Below are 16790 nucleotides of genomic sequence, written 5' to 3'. Positions count from 1 at the left end.
GCAGCGGAACAAACTCCTTCAGGAGGTTGTGGGCTCTCCTTCCTTGGAGGTTTTTAAGCAGAGATTGGATGGCCATCTGCCATGGATGCTTCAACTGAGATTCCTGCATTGCAGGGCTTGGGCTAGATGACCCTTGGGGGTCCCTTCCAACTCTAATTTTATGCACAGTTTTCCCCACTCCTAATGTATGATATCTATTATTTCATTCTGCTTACAAGCCACTAATAACAACAGTTCTTTGGATGGTGCACAAGGTAACAGTGACAAACTTAAAAATCGCAATTATATAAAACACCAATTATAATGCTACAAAAACACAACTGTAATTTAGTCAAAACTAAAAGCAGGGAAGTAAAATACTGCAGCATAAGAGGAAGCAAATAAATTTTAAAAACCACACAGCTAAAATACTAAATCACAAGACAGTACTAATAACTAAGGGGCCAGAGCTGAAAAGCCCCTTTCACTCATAAACACCTTCCCCTACCTAATTTGGCAATGGCATTCAGAAGCAATGTTAGAAAATCTGATATATAAGCTAAGTGCCAAATGGCTCCTTAAACCAAGGTTACAGTCAACTACATGGAATGTCTAGTTGCCATTTTTGGACAAGACAGCTCTAAAGTCTTGTTTTTCAAATGATGCATTGACTGTGATTGATTATCAATTACCGGTAAACCTCTGGCTAGTTCAGATGACGACCTTGAGCTTGCTTAATTACTCTGAGAACCTGAAGAAAAGTCACTTGATCCAGAGACATTCCACATATTAAGTGTGTATAAACAAGATCCAATGTAACCGTGGTTCAAGGAGCCATTTGGCACCTAACTGATATACCGGTATCTGAGTATCTAACACTGTCCTCAGGCAACCACCTCCAGATGGTGGACATGTCAGGCTCCATCCTGGTACCCAGGCATCTTCACCTGGCACCTGCTATCATCGTATTGAGGAGGTCTCAAGAAATGATTTCAAAGCAAGGGAAGATATGATGTGTGAAGAGGTACTCCTTCATGTATCAAGGTCCCAAAATGTTAAACAAACTTGGTGATGTGAACCATGTAGAGTTTTATAGCAAATAAATGTTTCTGTATTTCTTATTTGAGGATAGTATTTTTATGTTGTCTCTGAAAGAGTAATGGAAGCCAAGCATACAGGTGAAACTCCAAAAATTAGAATATCGTGGAAAAGTCCATTTATGTAAGCAATTGTTTTCATTAGCCAATGGAGTTTAATATATGTGATAGACTCATGACATGCAAAGCGAGATATGTCAAGCCTTTGTTTGTTATAATTGTGATGATTATGGCGTACGGCTGATGAAAACCCCAAAGTTGAAATTGTTAATTTGGGGTTCTCATCAGCTGTACGCCATAATCATCACAATTATAACAAATAAAGGCTTGACATATCTCGCTTTGCATGTCACGAGTCTATCTCATCTATTAGTTTCACCTTTTAAGTTGAATTACTGAAAGAAATGAACCTTTCCACAATATTCTAATTTTTCGAGTTTCACCTGTACAGTGGTACCTTGGGTTACACATGCTTCAGGTTACATACTCTTCAGGTTACAGACTCCGCTAACCCAGAAATAATGCTTCAGGTTGAGAACTTTGCTTCAGGATGAGAACAAAAATCGCGTGGCAGCAGGAGGCCCCATTAGCTAAAGTAGTGCTTCAGGTTAAGAACAGTTTCAGGTTAAGAACGGAGCTCTGGAACGAATTAAGTACTTAACCAGAGGTACCACTGCATACAGTAGTCCCAGAATCTTTGAAGCCTTTAACCGATGGCTACTTTGCTTGACTCATTTCTCAACCCCCAGCTCCCTAGTTAAGTTTTCTTGTAGAGAGCACACAGTTCCTCTCTAACTGCAAGCTGAGATGCCAACATAGCTAAGGAACATCTAACGTATCCAGGGGAACAAGAGCAACAGGCGGGACTTTTTCCCAGTCTAACATTACACAAGCAGCATTCATCTCATTTTATCTAGAAAGTGGAACAGAAGAAAGCATGTTAATTGTCACATATATTCTCTAACACACTATGTGTATGTTTTTTATTTATGTTATGCCTTTTCATAAAATCTAATGCCCAATGTGGCTAATAAAGTTATTACACTAAAACTATACAAGAAATTTAACAGTCATGTACAGTGGGTTGGGGTGGGAGAGAGTGCAAATACCAAAGTTTGTGCAAACTGGTTTTATTACTTGGTGCCTTAAACTTTACAAGGAAGGCTGATGTAGCTGGCTAAGGAGGGCATTCTGAAATCTGAGTGCTGCAGTAAAAGAGGCTCTGCTTGCAGTATCCTCCTGCTTTCTAAAGCCTCCAGAATTTCATATGGAAGCAGGCACTTTGTTTTCCAGCCAAAAATGTGACTTTCCAAGCCTGACATTGTCAAAGAATGACCTTCAAGAGGGTTCAATAGTAACCAAGAGCATTTGCGCCACTAACAAAAAATGTTCCCCCAGCCCTATACCAAAGATCTAGTCTGTGTGCTTAATGATAGTTCAAGAAAGAATAATCTGGAACAGTGGCTTGTTTGCTTGAAAAATTAATGAAGGCTCTACCCTACAGGAAAAGATTGTTTCAATGGAAAAGATGCCAGGAATAGCTTTCAGAATGATAAAGTCTCCATGTAAAGAACATAATTTTTTTTCAATTTGCATTTTTTTCAAGGAAGTATCCAAGTTTAGAGACCAGCAACACTGCCAATTTCTGCCCTTCCTGGATCCTAAAACAGAGTTTTCAACACAATAACTCTGCTGATATATGAATTATGCTATCATGTAAACTAACAAACAAATCTAAGCAATAAATTACTGGCTGTGGGGTTAGATCATTTCACATTTATTTTTAAAGGTTTTTTTAAAAAAAGATTGCTTCAGTTCTATCCCCCTGCAAGTGACAATTTTAAAATTGCATTGACTATAGAGGAAAGTTATCTGTGGTCCTCCAGCTTTTGTGTAAGATGTTCAGCACTCCTCACCCTTGAAAGGCAGGCTCCCATATCAAGAGATTAAAAGGTTAACATTATCATATATATACATACACACACACTCCAAATAACATTCTACAGTACAAAGAGATGAACATTTGAAAGTCTACAAACATGATTCAACTGAAGTGCCAGTATCATGCCCTCTCAAAGCTTCGTAATTTGTTCTACAATTATTGTTAAGAGTGTCCCAAATATACAACAAAGCCAGAAGCTTCAAATCCCAGTTATTTTGTAAAAAAACAAAACAAAACACAACACATAAATGTGTTTGAACACTGCCTGGAGATTTTAAATATTAAGCAGTTTAGAAATACAAACAAGCACAGTAAAATAAATTATGCACCAAATTTAGCACCCCAGTTTCTATCAAAAGAACTTCTGCCACTCTATAATATGGATTATTCCTCTATGTAACGTAATCTTTCAGCGCTAATGCAACCTTTGTCCCTAATAATAGCTTTACCATCAAGCCACTTCCATAAACAAACATTTCAAGAGACAAACTATTCACTATTTCTCTTGTCCTCCAACCAAGTCTTAGCATCCCACATCCTCGATCTTTTACAGCCACAGTCGCATTCACACACACACCTGTCCAGGCTAGTGAAAGTCATTCCCACAGGGAAGGATGGTGGTGAATAAAAGCAACCATACCTGTGTGAAATGCTCTGCGGGTCCAACTACCAATAGAATAGTTGGTCTCTTTTCAGAGGGATTGATCTCTTTGTTGAGCATCTTTGGTCCCTGGTCCCCAGGGCGGGGAGCTGGAGATTCCTTTGCCTCATTCTCCTTTCCTTCAGCAGGGCCTTGACATGCAGCCCTCGAAAAAAGGCAAGAAAAAACCCGCCAGAGGGTCTGCAACATCACTTATCCTTCAACTAGAGACCTGGTAAAGAAGTCACTGCAGACACAGTGGTTTCTTAAAAAAGTGAATGCACTACCAAGTATCCTCTTAAGGGAACCGCATCGCGGCAATGCTTCAAATACAGCAACAACGCCAGAAGAGTTGCAGCCTCTTCCTGCTGTTGTGTCTGGCGTCACAAGCAGTTTACTCAAACAGACAATGAAAGAGAAAAGCACAAGTCTCCTAGCGTGAAGCAAAGATGCTGGACGTTACAGAAAGCGTGAACAAAAGAATGCAAAGGCACTGCTCTTAGAAAGCTTGGGTAACAGATCCTTTCACTCTAGGCAGCTGTAGCAATTTAACCTGTGCTTCCAGCTCATCCAATACACATCAAAGGAACAGAAGCCCTGAGCATCCAGCCTGCATCCTCACTGCAGCAGCGCTCAGCCAATCACTGTTTCTAACACTAGCATGTTCATTATTCAAACCAGCAATCTTGAGCCAATCAGGGAAGCGTGTGACTGGACAGTCTATTGCATACAGGCAGGCAATTCTGCAGAGTGCTGACTATAACCTCAAAGATGAGGTTACTTGACCTGGCTAACAATTTAGGGGGGGCAGTATTATAAACAGGGGAAGGCAGAACATCAAAAGATGCTCCAGCATCTGAGCCATGACCCAGACAAGAATCTTGGAAACAGAGTTAAGGAATTCCTTGTCCTTTTTCAAACCATGCCTACATTCTACGTCAGCTAAATCACTGCTCTTTAGGGGCCTTTGTAGGAACTAAGGTGACCTCATGTAACAAAAAGCTAGAAACTCCCTTAAGTCGTATTATATCAACTTTGCCACCTGTTTAATTAATAAACTGTGACAGATTACACCCAAAGTTTATGCCCAATATCTAACGATTAAAGAAAACCCAAGAAGCTAGATAATACTTGTAGAGGGGATAAGGGTCAAACTAGATATTCAATGTAAATACAAATTTATGCAGTAATGACGTAGGTGCCTTAAGGAGATGCTCAATGCTTCTCCTGCCCATAGCTCACTTTCTGCCATCTGATCCCCCAAATGATCTTTCTACTGTTAAGCTCACTTCTAGTACCAGAGCCTGGCTAGGAAAAACAGTGCTCAGGATGAAGACTGCAGGGAACTGAGCTAAGGGCGAGGAGAAAAGCATTCTAGGCTCCTCACCCACAAGCCTTTTTTAGGTCTACAAATCATATCCCCATTTTATATGTGAGGTTTAAAACAAAGCATAACACAGACTTGCTCCTATTATGTCCAGCTTGGCACTAGGGAAGCAGAAACCAGACTGAGTCGTGATTGAGAGTTTCTGTGCCTAATTATAGAAGCCTAACATGACCTCTTTGCATTTTTTCGACATCTAAATTGGGCAATGCCGCCCTCATTATGCTTGCCACACATTTCACAGACATATTTCAAGTTGAAAGTTTGGAGCTGGCTCTGTTTTAACAGTTTTGTTCCTTGGAGTCTAGAAATGCTAACATTGCTTTTCATTTAGGATCTGGTTAAGAGTTGCTGCACTTTTGCAGAGTATGCATATAATGTGTGGAGAAGTTACTTTTTTCTTAGAGCTATAGCTGCAGAACACCTAGAATTAGTGTGGTGTACTGGTTAGAGCTTGGACCAGGTAGTACAAAAATCAAATTCCAGCTGACTCACAAGCTTACTAGGTAACTTTGGGTAAGTCCCTCTCAGCCTAACCTACTACTGTACACAGGATTGTTGCAATGATAAAAATGGGAGTGGTAATATTTGCATGAAAGTATAGTTATTTGCATGAAAAATTAAAAACCTGTACAATCCTGCTGAGAGGGGTGCTATAGCTTTCTATTTATTTTTCTTGCGAAGTTCACTTGCCATATTTTTCGCTCCATAGGGCGCACCTCATTTTTAGAGGAGGAAACAAGAAAAACAATTTTTTTTCTAGTTTTGCTCCTCTAAAAGCCCTTTTTTGAGGATCAGCTAAAAGTTTTGCAGCTTTTTTTGCAAAGGGAAAAGCCCTGTTTTTTTGAGGATCAGCTAAAAGTTTTGCAGCTTTTTTTGCAAAGGGGGAAAAGCAAAGCTCCTTTTGCAAGGGAGGAAAAGCAAAGAGGAAAAGTCCCGTTTTTATGGGGTTCAACACATTTCTGCAGCCTTTTCTACAGTTTCCAGACAGATAATCTAATCAGCCAGTCACATGTCGCTGGGGAAACAAACAACCTCCCTCTGCAGCACATTCAACAATGGAAGCCGGGGCAAGAGGGCGGGGCTGAAATGGAGCCTGGACTCTTATCTCTCTCCCGATCTCTTGCTGATCAGCTGCTGAGCGGGGTCCTTTCAACACCCCCTTTTCTCTTTGTAAAATAAAAGGCATGATCCTCTTTTGGCCCCTGGGCAATTGGGCTCCAGGGACCACCATTCGCTCCATAAGATGCACAGATATTTCCCCTTACTTTTTAGGAGGAAAAAGTGTGTCTTATGGAGCGAAAAATACAGTATTTACAAAAAATATTAGAGTGATATCTAATTAAGTTTTACTCAACAAACTTTGGCGAGAGCAATCTCACCAAAATCAATAGAAGCATGTTAGTCATGTTCATTCATTTTAATGCACCTACTCTTGAACGGATACAACCCTTCATTTTGTTTTCTCATTCAAGCTTGGAAGATGCTCCATATTAAATCCCATCACACTTACTTGCACTCAGCCTTTGAAATGGAGCAATGCAAAACTCCAAATATATTTAAGTAGCAGTAGGGACTACACAGCCCCCACTGTGGATGTCAAACAGCTGTACTCTGGACTGTATGGAAGACAAGTCTACGAAGGAAGAAGTGATTTGTCATATTCAGATTTGTATCAGATAGCCAAAGCACAGAATTAAACAGAGGACTTTGCTCAAATATTTCAAGTTAAGTGTAGAAGTGTAGATGACGACGACGACGGTTTATTGAATTTATTTTAAAATAACACCCGGGGGTCTCAGGGTGGTTTACAGAATATTACTTTGGTGCAGCTAACAAAAGCCAGCCAGCAATTTAGGCCACAGATATCCTAAGAATATTGTTAGCTTGAATGACTGCTTGTTACATTATACACCTCCGCATCATAGGGGGAAATTGCATTTTTAGGGAGGAGATACATTCCCTTTCAAGGACAGGATAGCACTGGTAGTTCAGAAGGAGACAACCCCTGACTCCTGTACAGACACGTGGTGAAATAGCAAGTGTTTCCCAAACCATTAAGACCATCCACACAGTAAGCCCCATTATATTGTTGTATCTCTTAGCAACAGCAATGTTTAAGTAGTAACAACTTGTACTACGGATAATATAACAAGGGTGTTAGCAAGCAATTTTCACTAGTACAGCTTCCCAAAGGATTCAGGAAGGCATACCAAACTTCAATTTCAACAACCCTTTATCTAAAGCAATGTTTCTCAATCTTGGGTCCCCAGCTGCTGTGGGAATATAACTCTGATTGTCCCTGACCACTGGTCATGCTAGCTAGGGATGATGAGAGTTGTAGTCCAATTATAGCAGGACTAGTTTCCCAAGTTTGAGGAAAAACTGATCTAATCAACCTCCTTGCAAAATCAATTACTCCAGGTGCAGTTACCATGTTCCCACCTGACAGGAACAAGAGAGCACACAGCTATTATCTAACCACAACCCTGTGTCCAGCTCTCCCACTACACACTTCTCCTATGTAGAGGGTCATGCCAAGACAAGGGAGTCACTTCATCATGCTCCCCTTTCCACAGCAACATGATACAAGGGAGTGACATGATAAATAAAGGATGGGTGGGAGACCAGCATGAGAGGGTGCCACCCAGCTTCTCAACTCAGTGAGACCTACGTCTGATGAAAGACACACAGGATTTGCTATTAGAGGGCCAGGGTATCCCCAACCTGAACGAGTCACTGCCTACAAACTCACTGAATGCCTTACATAGCCTTTTCAACTGACACAGTTCAGGAATAAGCATTTACTGTATCACTACATAAAACCTTCCAAATCACAGGCCTTTCTTCTAGCCATCTTGTCTGCCTAGGGCAGAGGTTATACCCCTTGGGCAAGGCCCACGCTACTATGATGTTTTCAGAATTGCTTGGAGCACTGTTGATATTGATATAGGGAAAATAGGGGTGGTTGGCTTTTGCTGCCCTGCCCAACTTCCCAAGGGACTGATCCTCCTAATTCCATGATCAGTCACAGATCATAGAATCCTAGAGTTGGAAGAGACCACAAGGGCCATCCATTCCAACCCCCCTGCCAAGCAGGAAACACCATCAAAGCATTCCTGACAGATGAATGGATGGAGGAAGGATGCAGTGAAAGCAAGGCAGATCTTTATTTTTCTGTTGCGACAGAGTTCCCTCCCCTCCTAGCAAGGAGTCATGAGGTGCCCAGAACCAAGAAGAAAATGTCTTTTAAAGATTTGCATTTTGGCGCGGAAAAGGAGGACATCCCCTCTACAAACAGTTAGAAATTATATCACACATAAGGTGGGATTACTGTGGTTCAGGCAGGTCAAGGTGTGATATTCCTGAAGATTTAGCAAATTTTACATAGTTCCAGACACAGTTTACACAAAACATTAGCATCTGATAAGACAATCAGGATGCTCGTCAGACATCCCTCAATGCAGAGCATATGGGCAAACAATGACAATTAATAGAAAGGAGGTTCATAGATATAGGAGAGGAATCCCTTCAGGAACTTCCCGATTGCTATCTGTTCTCAGGCAAGGGAGATTAAGGAGGCAGGGGAAATATTTAGAGTCTTCAGGAGAGCCAAGATGGCTTTTGGATTGCTCTCCTATACTATTTTGACCAAACTGTGGAAAGCAGTGGAAGACAGGAGTGCCTGGCATGCTCTGGTCCATGGGATCACGAAGAGTCGGACACGACTAAACAACAACTATTTTAGACATGTGGTTTATATACTTATGTATGTGTGCTTACCTTGTGCAATTATCAACATTTATTCTATATTTGAGACATTAGAATTCCTGTAACATTATTTAGGCAGGAGTTCTTTTGTAAAAAATATTTTAATGTTTAAATGTACAGTCAGGGAAAAAACCTTAACATACTTTCAAAATATAGCATGAAGAAGCTAGAAGCATAGAAAATAAGCAGCAAAGGATAAATAATGGCTGCTGACTAGGTAGTTCCAGTTTGTTCTCAAATAATTCAAGATGAGAAACAGCAGCCAAAGCAGACCTGTCTCCCTAGATGACTCTGCAATGACTCATCGGGTGTCAAGTCCCATAGAAACACTGAGCTAAGGAGAGGATCTGCTGGTGGCTGCAGATAAGCTGTCATGTGATTCTGCACAAGAGCTTCCGGTCTCAGTTCACAAGAAGGTGATTTGCATGTTGCAGTGGAACTTCAGGTCACTTATATTTCCTCACTTACATTTCTCTCCATCAGCTTAAGTGATGCCTGCTATAAATAACACCATTAAATAACATTGAGGACCACTAACAAGTTATTTACTGTTACCTTCATTACTCAAACCTTTATCTGCAGTCTGAAGCTGTAGAGAGCAGACACTGGTTGACAATATATGAGAGCTATGTTCCATACTGGTTAGGAAATTAAACCTGACATGCAATATCAGGTTGAATCAGTGGTGTCAAAATTATACAAGACTATTAAAACAGCCGTATCACATTTAGGTGAGATTTCCCATTAAAGTCACGGAGATAAGTAACAGAACATAGACAGAATTTAGTGATGTTTATCTCACAGTACAAATTTCCAGACCATCACTTACAATTTTACAAGTTGCATGTGGTTATTGCTGGAGGTGCAGGTGACAAAGGATTTGGGGGAAGAGGCAGGCTTGGTGATCACAAACAACACCTACCTACTACAACTAGACAAAATATATGGACAACTGAGGACACTGATATGATCCAGGTGAAAAATATCAGCTGGAAAGGTATCCAGCTCTCATAATAATCCCAGGCAGTTCATTATTTTTTTCCATGGATGAGGGTCACACCCATCTAACCAATTCACACCATTTATGTAGCACAGTAGTCTTTTATATGGCATCTCAAATGTCACAGAAAGACCCAGTGAGAAGAGAAACATTTATCCATCAATTTAAGAATGAAGCCTGAATATATGCAGTTAATCTGTCCGAGAGTGATAGCTTATAAGAGATAACTTGTAGTCAACTGAAGACAAGTTCTGAACACAGTTTGCAAAGTTTTGAACAGGAACTCCAAACGAACACCTGACACTGTAGCTTGTGGTGCAAATGTGCGGCTCTTGGGACATGTGAAGATGTCAAGTAGTAGAGGTCACAAGCAGGAATCTAGACAGTCGATACATGAGAAGACAAGTGAGAGAGGAGTTGCCACAGTCTGTGAGAAAAGAGATGAAAGGAGAGATGAGGTTTCTGAACAAGGACAGATGAAAGAAGGACATACCGATAAAAGGGTGAAAGTGAGAAGAACTTTTACTAGTACAGATTTAGTGGGCAGTCACAATGTTCATGGCACACATCATGCTTATAGATAGCAGAAATGCAAGTATTTCCATATATTGAGGCTACCTTTGGACCTCTCCCACATCACGTGCATCACTGTTAGATCATTGTGAAAGAAAACTTAAAAGCAGTACAGTGGTACTTCCGGTTACAAATGGGATCCATTCCAGAGGCCCAGCCATATCCTCAAATCTTTGTAACCGGAGGCGCCTGTTCCGAACATGCGCGCGATGCCACAAAGCGCTTCTACGCATGCGCGAGGAGCACTTCTGCGCATGTGGCAAACCCACTTCCAGGTTTGCCGCGTTTGCAACCCGAAGGTTACCTTACCCAAAGGTCCACTGTATTTGAAACAAAAGTTACAAATCTACCTGTAAATATTCTAGCCAATCTAAATATTATCCATATTGTGACTCAGCTGAAGCATCATTTTTGAGAAATAAAGCTTTCAAATGTTTAAGGCATTTATTTTTTTTACAAGTTCCCCAAAATTATATACCCATCAGTACATTCAACAGCAAATGCAAACTTTTAGAATGCAATGTTGGGAATCTAATACGAGATGCACACAGCGGAAGTGAGGATCTTGCTCGCAGTATCAGTTAAGAGTAACGCCCACATATTTTGCTGTTGTAGAAGAAATAGGCTCAGCGAACAGCTCTGGACAAAGTTATACACAGAATAATAAGTTCCAGCTTGTAGCAGGCTTTTCAGAGATATACAATGTATTACCGTTGCACCAAATAACCAAGACACAACACACAAAGCTAGCTGACATACATTAATCACATGGTCATCTGGCTCAGCCATTACCACAGCAACAGGCTCATTGTACCTTGCATAGATTACCTCACCCATGGGGCAATTTATGTTCATGAAGGAAATTAACCCCTTCCTATATCTAGCTATTCCAACATGCAATTTCAGATTTATTGTTGAGTTGAAAAGGGATAGGTCTCAGTCAAAGTAATTAAAAAACAAGCAAGCTAACTATGTTGGAATATGTTTCCTTTTAATCTAACACTGACCTCTCATATCAATCAAACAATTTTTCATTTATTTATCCTTCCTGAATGATGTGGGGCAGGAAAATGTCCAACCATTTAAAAATAAGCATATTCTAAGCAAAATAGGATAACCCCCCCCCCACCAAAAAAAACCTTTCCATCCAGTAGTGCTCGAGAACCAATTCCATTTAATCATAATGGCTCTATGCTCCTATGACACTTTTACTCAGTGGCTTCAATCGAGTAAGTACTCCCTGCTCCCTAAAGCAGTCCTCTTCTCCCTCCCACCCCCACCACAAAAAGCTCTTGAAGCCTCATATCTCTGTTGCTTCTTCCACACAGAGCCAGTGTGGTGTAGTGGTTAAGAGCGGTGGACTCGTAATCTGGTGAACCGGGTTCGCGTCTCCGCTCCTCCACATGCAGCTACTGGGTGACCTTGGGCTAGTCACACTTCTCTGAAGTCTCTCAGCCCCACTCACCTCACAGAGTGTTTGTTGTGGGGGAGGAAGGGAAAGGAGAATGTTAGCCGCTTTGAGACTCCTTCGGGTAGTGATAAAGCGGGATATCAAATCCAAACTCTTCTTCTTCTTCTTGACTGGTTTGTGCCATCATAATAGCTCCTTGCCCTTGTGTTCTTAACTAAAACTGGGTGGCCATATCATCCAAGAATTTTTCAGGAATGCTGTTGCTATCTTATTCAGTTCGAAATTAACCCATCACCAGTCTTTTTTTTGTGACTCCAGAGCACCACCTAGCAACCAAGTCCAGATTTCCAGTTCAGCCCACCCACACCCAACTCTTCCTCTGCCTCTCTGTGTTTGCTCCACTGTTAAGGAGGAACTTCACTTTCGGTTCCTAGACAGAAGAGGGGTGGATTCCTTCCCATCTTGTTTCAGAAGAGAAGAGGTGTGTATGGGTGTACTTTTAAGTAAAATGAGCTTTGCTTTGGGAGAGGAGGGGGTGAGAGAATCAAGGAAGAGTTTGTTTGGACAGGTTGGGAACCCCATTCCTTACCCCAACCCCCATTGTTTAGGAGAAATATTATAGTATTTTAAGACTTAGCATATGTAAGCCCACTTTATAAATCTGACATCTACTTGTTTTATTGTGATGAATCTCCTAATATTAGAGTCCCATTGACTGTATTTACACAGTGTATTGTTTTGATTTTAAGCCATCACTGTGAGAGTCTGAGGTAGTTTACACTTTAACATGCACTGCTTAAACCATCATAACTGGCTAGTATATTTCAAATTAAAAGCACATCATACATGGGTTTAAAAGGTGGGGAAGGGAAGAAAGCCCCATTGAACTTGGTTGTGATTTACTTCTGAGTAACAAGCAGATTCAGATCAGGGCTGAAAACAACCTTTTCCCCCTAAATTGTGCCCAAATTGCTTCTTTTGTTTCTTATATATTGCATTTTATTGTATTACAATTTGGATTCCGTAACATTATATTCATCTTAAGCCCTGTGAAATACCTCCTGAGGTTTAATTTCACATTTTCACCCTTTCATGCCTCAATTCCCCCTCTCCTACCTTACCATCTTTCTTTCCTTGGGCTCCCTGTCCATTAGCTACCATACCTGGTTTTGTGAAGGTTTTTGGAGTGTTTCTATTTCGCTACCTTTTCATTTTCACTTGATTGATTCATTTTCACTTGTTTTTATTTGGCTGCCTTTTCATAGCGCAATATACAAAATTTAATAATAATAATAATAACAATAATTTGCCACAGTAAATGTGGCATCCCAGGTACCCAGAACCTTTCATATACTGTAATTATAACATGAGTTTGAAGGTCCAGCTGCTTAGGCAGTCCCGCAAAAAATAAAAAAAATGGGACTCTCCTTTCGCATTTGCCTGAATGTAAGCCCTTTTGACTTCAGTAGAATCTATTTCTATGTAGAAATTGTTACATGCACACAAACATACACACATAATAATAATAATTTATTATTTGTACCCCGCCCATCTGCCTGGGTTTTCCCGGCCACTCTGGGCGGCTTCCAACAGAGATTAAAATAAATGAAAATATCACACATTAAATAATGAGACTCATTTATGTTTGTGGTGTCCAGTTAAGAACTTCTATTTAAAATGTGATATTCACAATTTGTCACTGATGTGAATTGTGTGATAGTTCATGCATTTCAAATAAAAAAATTAAAAAAAGAAAGTGCTGCTACATGGGGTGGGAAGGGAATGGCAACTAGCCATTCTGTTTTTGCCGAGGTTGCAGGAGCCATTTGGCTCCTAGCTTTTATATTTCAGTTTCTAACACTGATTATCTCAGCACCCAATGTCCCTTGCAGGTATCCCTATTGGCAACTCCTCCAGAACAGCACCATGTTCCTTCCCCATGACTCCAAAGTGCAGCTTTCCCAACCATGCCATCTTCTGTAAAGCACAGAATGTTTCATTGTCTTGGAATGGCTGAAATTGCTCTAAGTAGCAATGCAGACACTTATTATTCCACAAGGCTCATGAGATTGGAATGCCTGTCTTTAAAAATATGAACTGCCCTCTTGCGTCTCCAGAAAACAATGGATCTAAAAGTGAACAAGATTTCCATGGATAGGCTCCCAAGGAGCTAGTCAGCATCAATTTTTCTGATGCTCTGGTAGTCTATACTCCCATAAAGAATGGTTTCTGGAACTAAAAATGATGGCGTAGGAAGAAAGTTACACATGCAATTACCCCCCAGTGGAGAAACTTTCAGGTGTTGCAGAACCACAGCTCCCATTACCCCAGACCACTGGCCACGCTTGCTGTACTACAGCTCCCATCAGCTCCGGCAGCATCTGGAGGGATGCAGGTTTCTCACACCTGCTATAAATGGTGACAGATGTAACTTGCTGTATCAAGTCTGCCTGAGAAACATCCTCACCTGGAAGTCATCGTTGCTAAATCCAGATGTGTGTTGTTCAGAAAGAGGAACAGACTGCTTCCATTTTAGTATTAGCCCAAACATACATATGGCTGATAATCATGAAAAGCTTGCAGCCATCCAATGAGATGTACTATTATTTTTATTGGTGTACATGGCACTTTACAGAGTAACTAACTAAAGCAAATATACAGGCCCCTGCCCTGAGGTGCTTACAATTTATACTTCAAAAATAAGCAATAGTGAATTATGCACAAATGCAAATACACGTACTTGGGCTCTGTGTCAGTTGGGAAGTGAGAATGGGAATGGGACTAAATGCAAAGATTTACATATATTTATATTGAATGTGTAGGATGCAGAACAAGTAGGTGTTGAAGAGGAGGCACATGGACTTAATAATGAGATATTATTTAGGTGGTAGCAGAATTCTGGGGAGATGTGACAAAGAATTGCCAGGAAAAAGCATGTTGCAGTGGTCAAGACTAGCTGGTGTACAAACTAACAATTTAGCCAAGGAACCAGATTTCCACTGCCCGCCCCCTTACTTTGCATATGAGAACATGCCATTTTTAAGTTACACACTAAATACAGGAAGCTAAGGAGAACAAAAAGAAGGGCGCCTAGACATTTTGTTTTGGCACCCACAACCCAGGTCCCTAGAGCCACATGGCTCCTAGCATTCCTATGTCAGTTTCTAGCATTGCCCTGTTCATAGGGATGTACTGCAAAGTTGTCATTGAAGTTGGAGAGTAAACTGAGGTGGCTTAGGAGAAAAGAAAAGTCCAATCGTGCACACAGGTAATGATTCTCCCAGGATCCTAGAAATCTGAATGAGACAAGAATGTATAGCAAATGCATGCATATGGCGTAAAATGCCAGAGCACAACTTCTGTTCTGTGATGGGAGTAAGCATAACTGTTAAGTTTCACAATGCACACATGCTGTAGTAAGTTTATTAATGTGCCTGCTTTGGAAGCTAGCTCAGGACAGGCTATAGGAGGGCAAATGTATTTTGGGTTCAATAGGCAAAGAAGAACCTTCAGCAACTTGAAACAGTATTTGCTCACTACAAGTGAACAATCTTCTATGAAATGTTGTAGGGAACCAATTGGCTATGGAAATGTTATGACCAATGGTCATAATATAATAGCATAATTGTATTGGTCACCCAGGGTTCAGTCACCCCAGTAAAAACAAAACTAAAACTAAAAAGCCATAGCACCTCACCCCATTTCAGAAGTGAAAACAAGGACATGCTTACTAATGCTTCTACACAGCACTGCCAAAGGCTTCCTACCACTACGCGTTGTTGGAATATTGCATTTTTAAAGTGTGTTTTATTTCTTGTTTGTGACAAAATGTCTGTAATTGTTTAATTTTTTCATATCATAAGCATGGTTCAAACTATAGAAAGGCTGAATGCAAATAAAATGACGCATGTGTTATCTTTAAATTAAGGTTTGAAATAAATTAGCCTTTCCCCCCTAATTGATTTAGCATCGAAAGAAGCTGCATCATAAAAAGAGGACAAGGGGCGGTGAGGGAAGAAGAAAAGAGGAGCGAACGACGGGTGAAAGAAGCAGGTCTCGCCGACGAATTCCGGAAGGACTTACCCACACATCCCTCTCGGAGCGGTGAAGCCCGAGGCGCTGCAGGCCGATAGCCAAGTCGTGGACGCAAAGAGCGCCGTCGCGGTTCACGTCCAGCTGCAGGAAGAGGCTCCGCAGGCGCCGCTCCTGCTCCAGCGGCGAAGCAAGAGAAGCAGGACGGCACGAGCCGCCGCTTCCCTCAATGGCGGCCGTGGTGGGCCCCGCCGCCGCCGCAGCCGCCGCGCTCGAAGGGGTCGCCGTGTCGCCGCCGCCGCACTGGCAGAGGACGCCGTTCACCACGGGGGATGCCAGGGAGCGCCGCGCGCCAGCCGGCATGCCCGCTTGTCTCAGCCGCCACGCACGCGCAGCTCCACCCTTGACGCGGCTCGCCGACAAATGGCGCCGCGCCAGCTTTAACGGAGCCGGCCTCTTTCGCTTTACCCACCCTGCCTGCGCGCGCCGCTCGCTGATTGGCTGATTGGGTCGACGTAACGGAACCGAGTCGCCTGGTTGGCCAGACTCCGGCCAGAGAAGTGTTTCGTCACCCGAACCGCCAGCAAAAAAAAGGGGGGGGAGAGGCTCCCGACGTCCTCTATTAACCAATCAAAAGGGGGCATGGAAGGTCCTACGAAGGTAAAGGAGGCGGGGGCGCAAAAGGACAGGGCGCCGGGCGGCACGTGATTCGGTCGTCTTTCCAGCCCCCCCTCGACCCGCCTCTTTTCATCCACCCAACCCTGTGTTTCGCTGGCTTTCTTGACAGGCACATGTACCGGTACAGTACTACATATACCATTTCGTGCGCTTTCTGATGAGCATTAACAAGAAGGGCGGGGCGGCACGAAAGCCTCTCAGCCAATGAAAATGAAGGATTGGCAAGATGGCGTGCAGCGATTGGAAAAGGAGATTTGGGTAAGGAGGGGGATTGCCTATTGGC

At 42.0% G+C, this 16790-nt stretch overlaps 1 protein-coding gene across 1 annotated transcript in view; it reads right to left on the bottom strand.

Annotated features, from left to right (window-relative positions):
- SLC25A25 (solute carrier family 25 member 25) overlaps positions 1-16207 on the bottom strand; it is a 38484-nt gene extending 22277 nt beyond the window's left edge. The window contains exon 1 of the mRNA XM_033137385.1: positions 15881-16207. Coding sequence (XP_032993276.1) covers positions 15881-16192 — 312 coding nt within the window. The 5' untranslated portion in view covers positions 16193-16207. The remainder of the gene's footprint in view (positions 1-15880) is intronic.
- Positions 16208-16790: the final 583 nt, after the last annotated feature.

Source organism: Lacerta agilis, chromosome Z (genome assembly GCF_009819535.1).
Source record: "Lacerta agilis isolate rLacAgi1 chromosome Z, rLacAgi1.pri, whole genome shotgun sequence".
Lineage (NCBI taxonomy): Eukaryota > Metazoa > Chordata > Lepidosauria > Squamata > Lacertidae > Lacerta > Lacerta agilis.
Note: the sequence above shows the minus strand (reverse complement) of the source record. Positions and strands in the feature narration are given on the sequence as shown.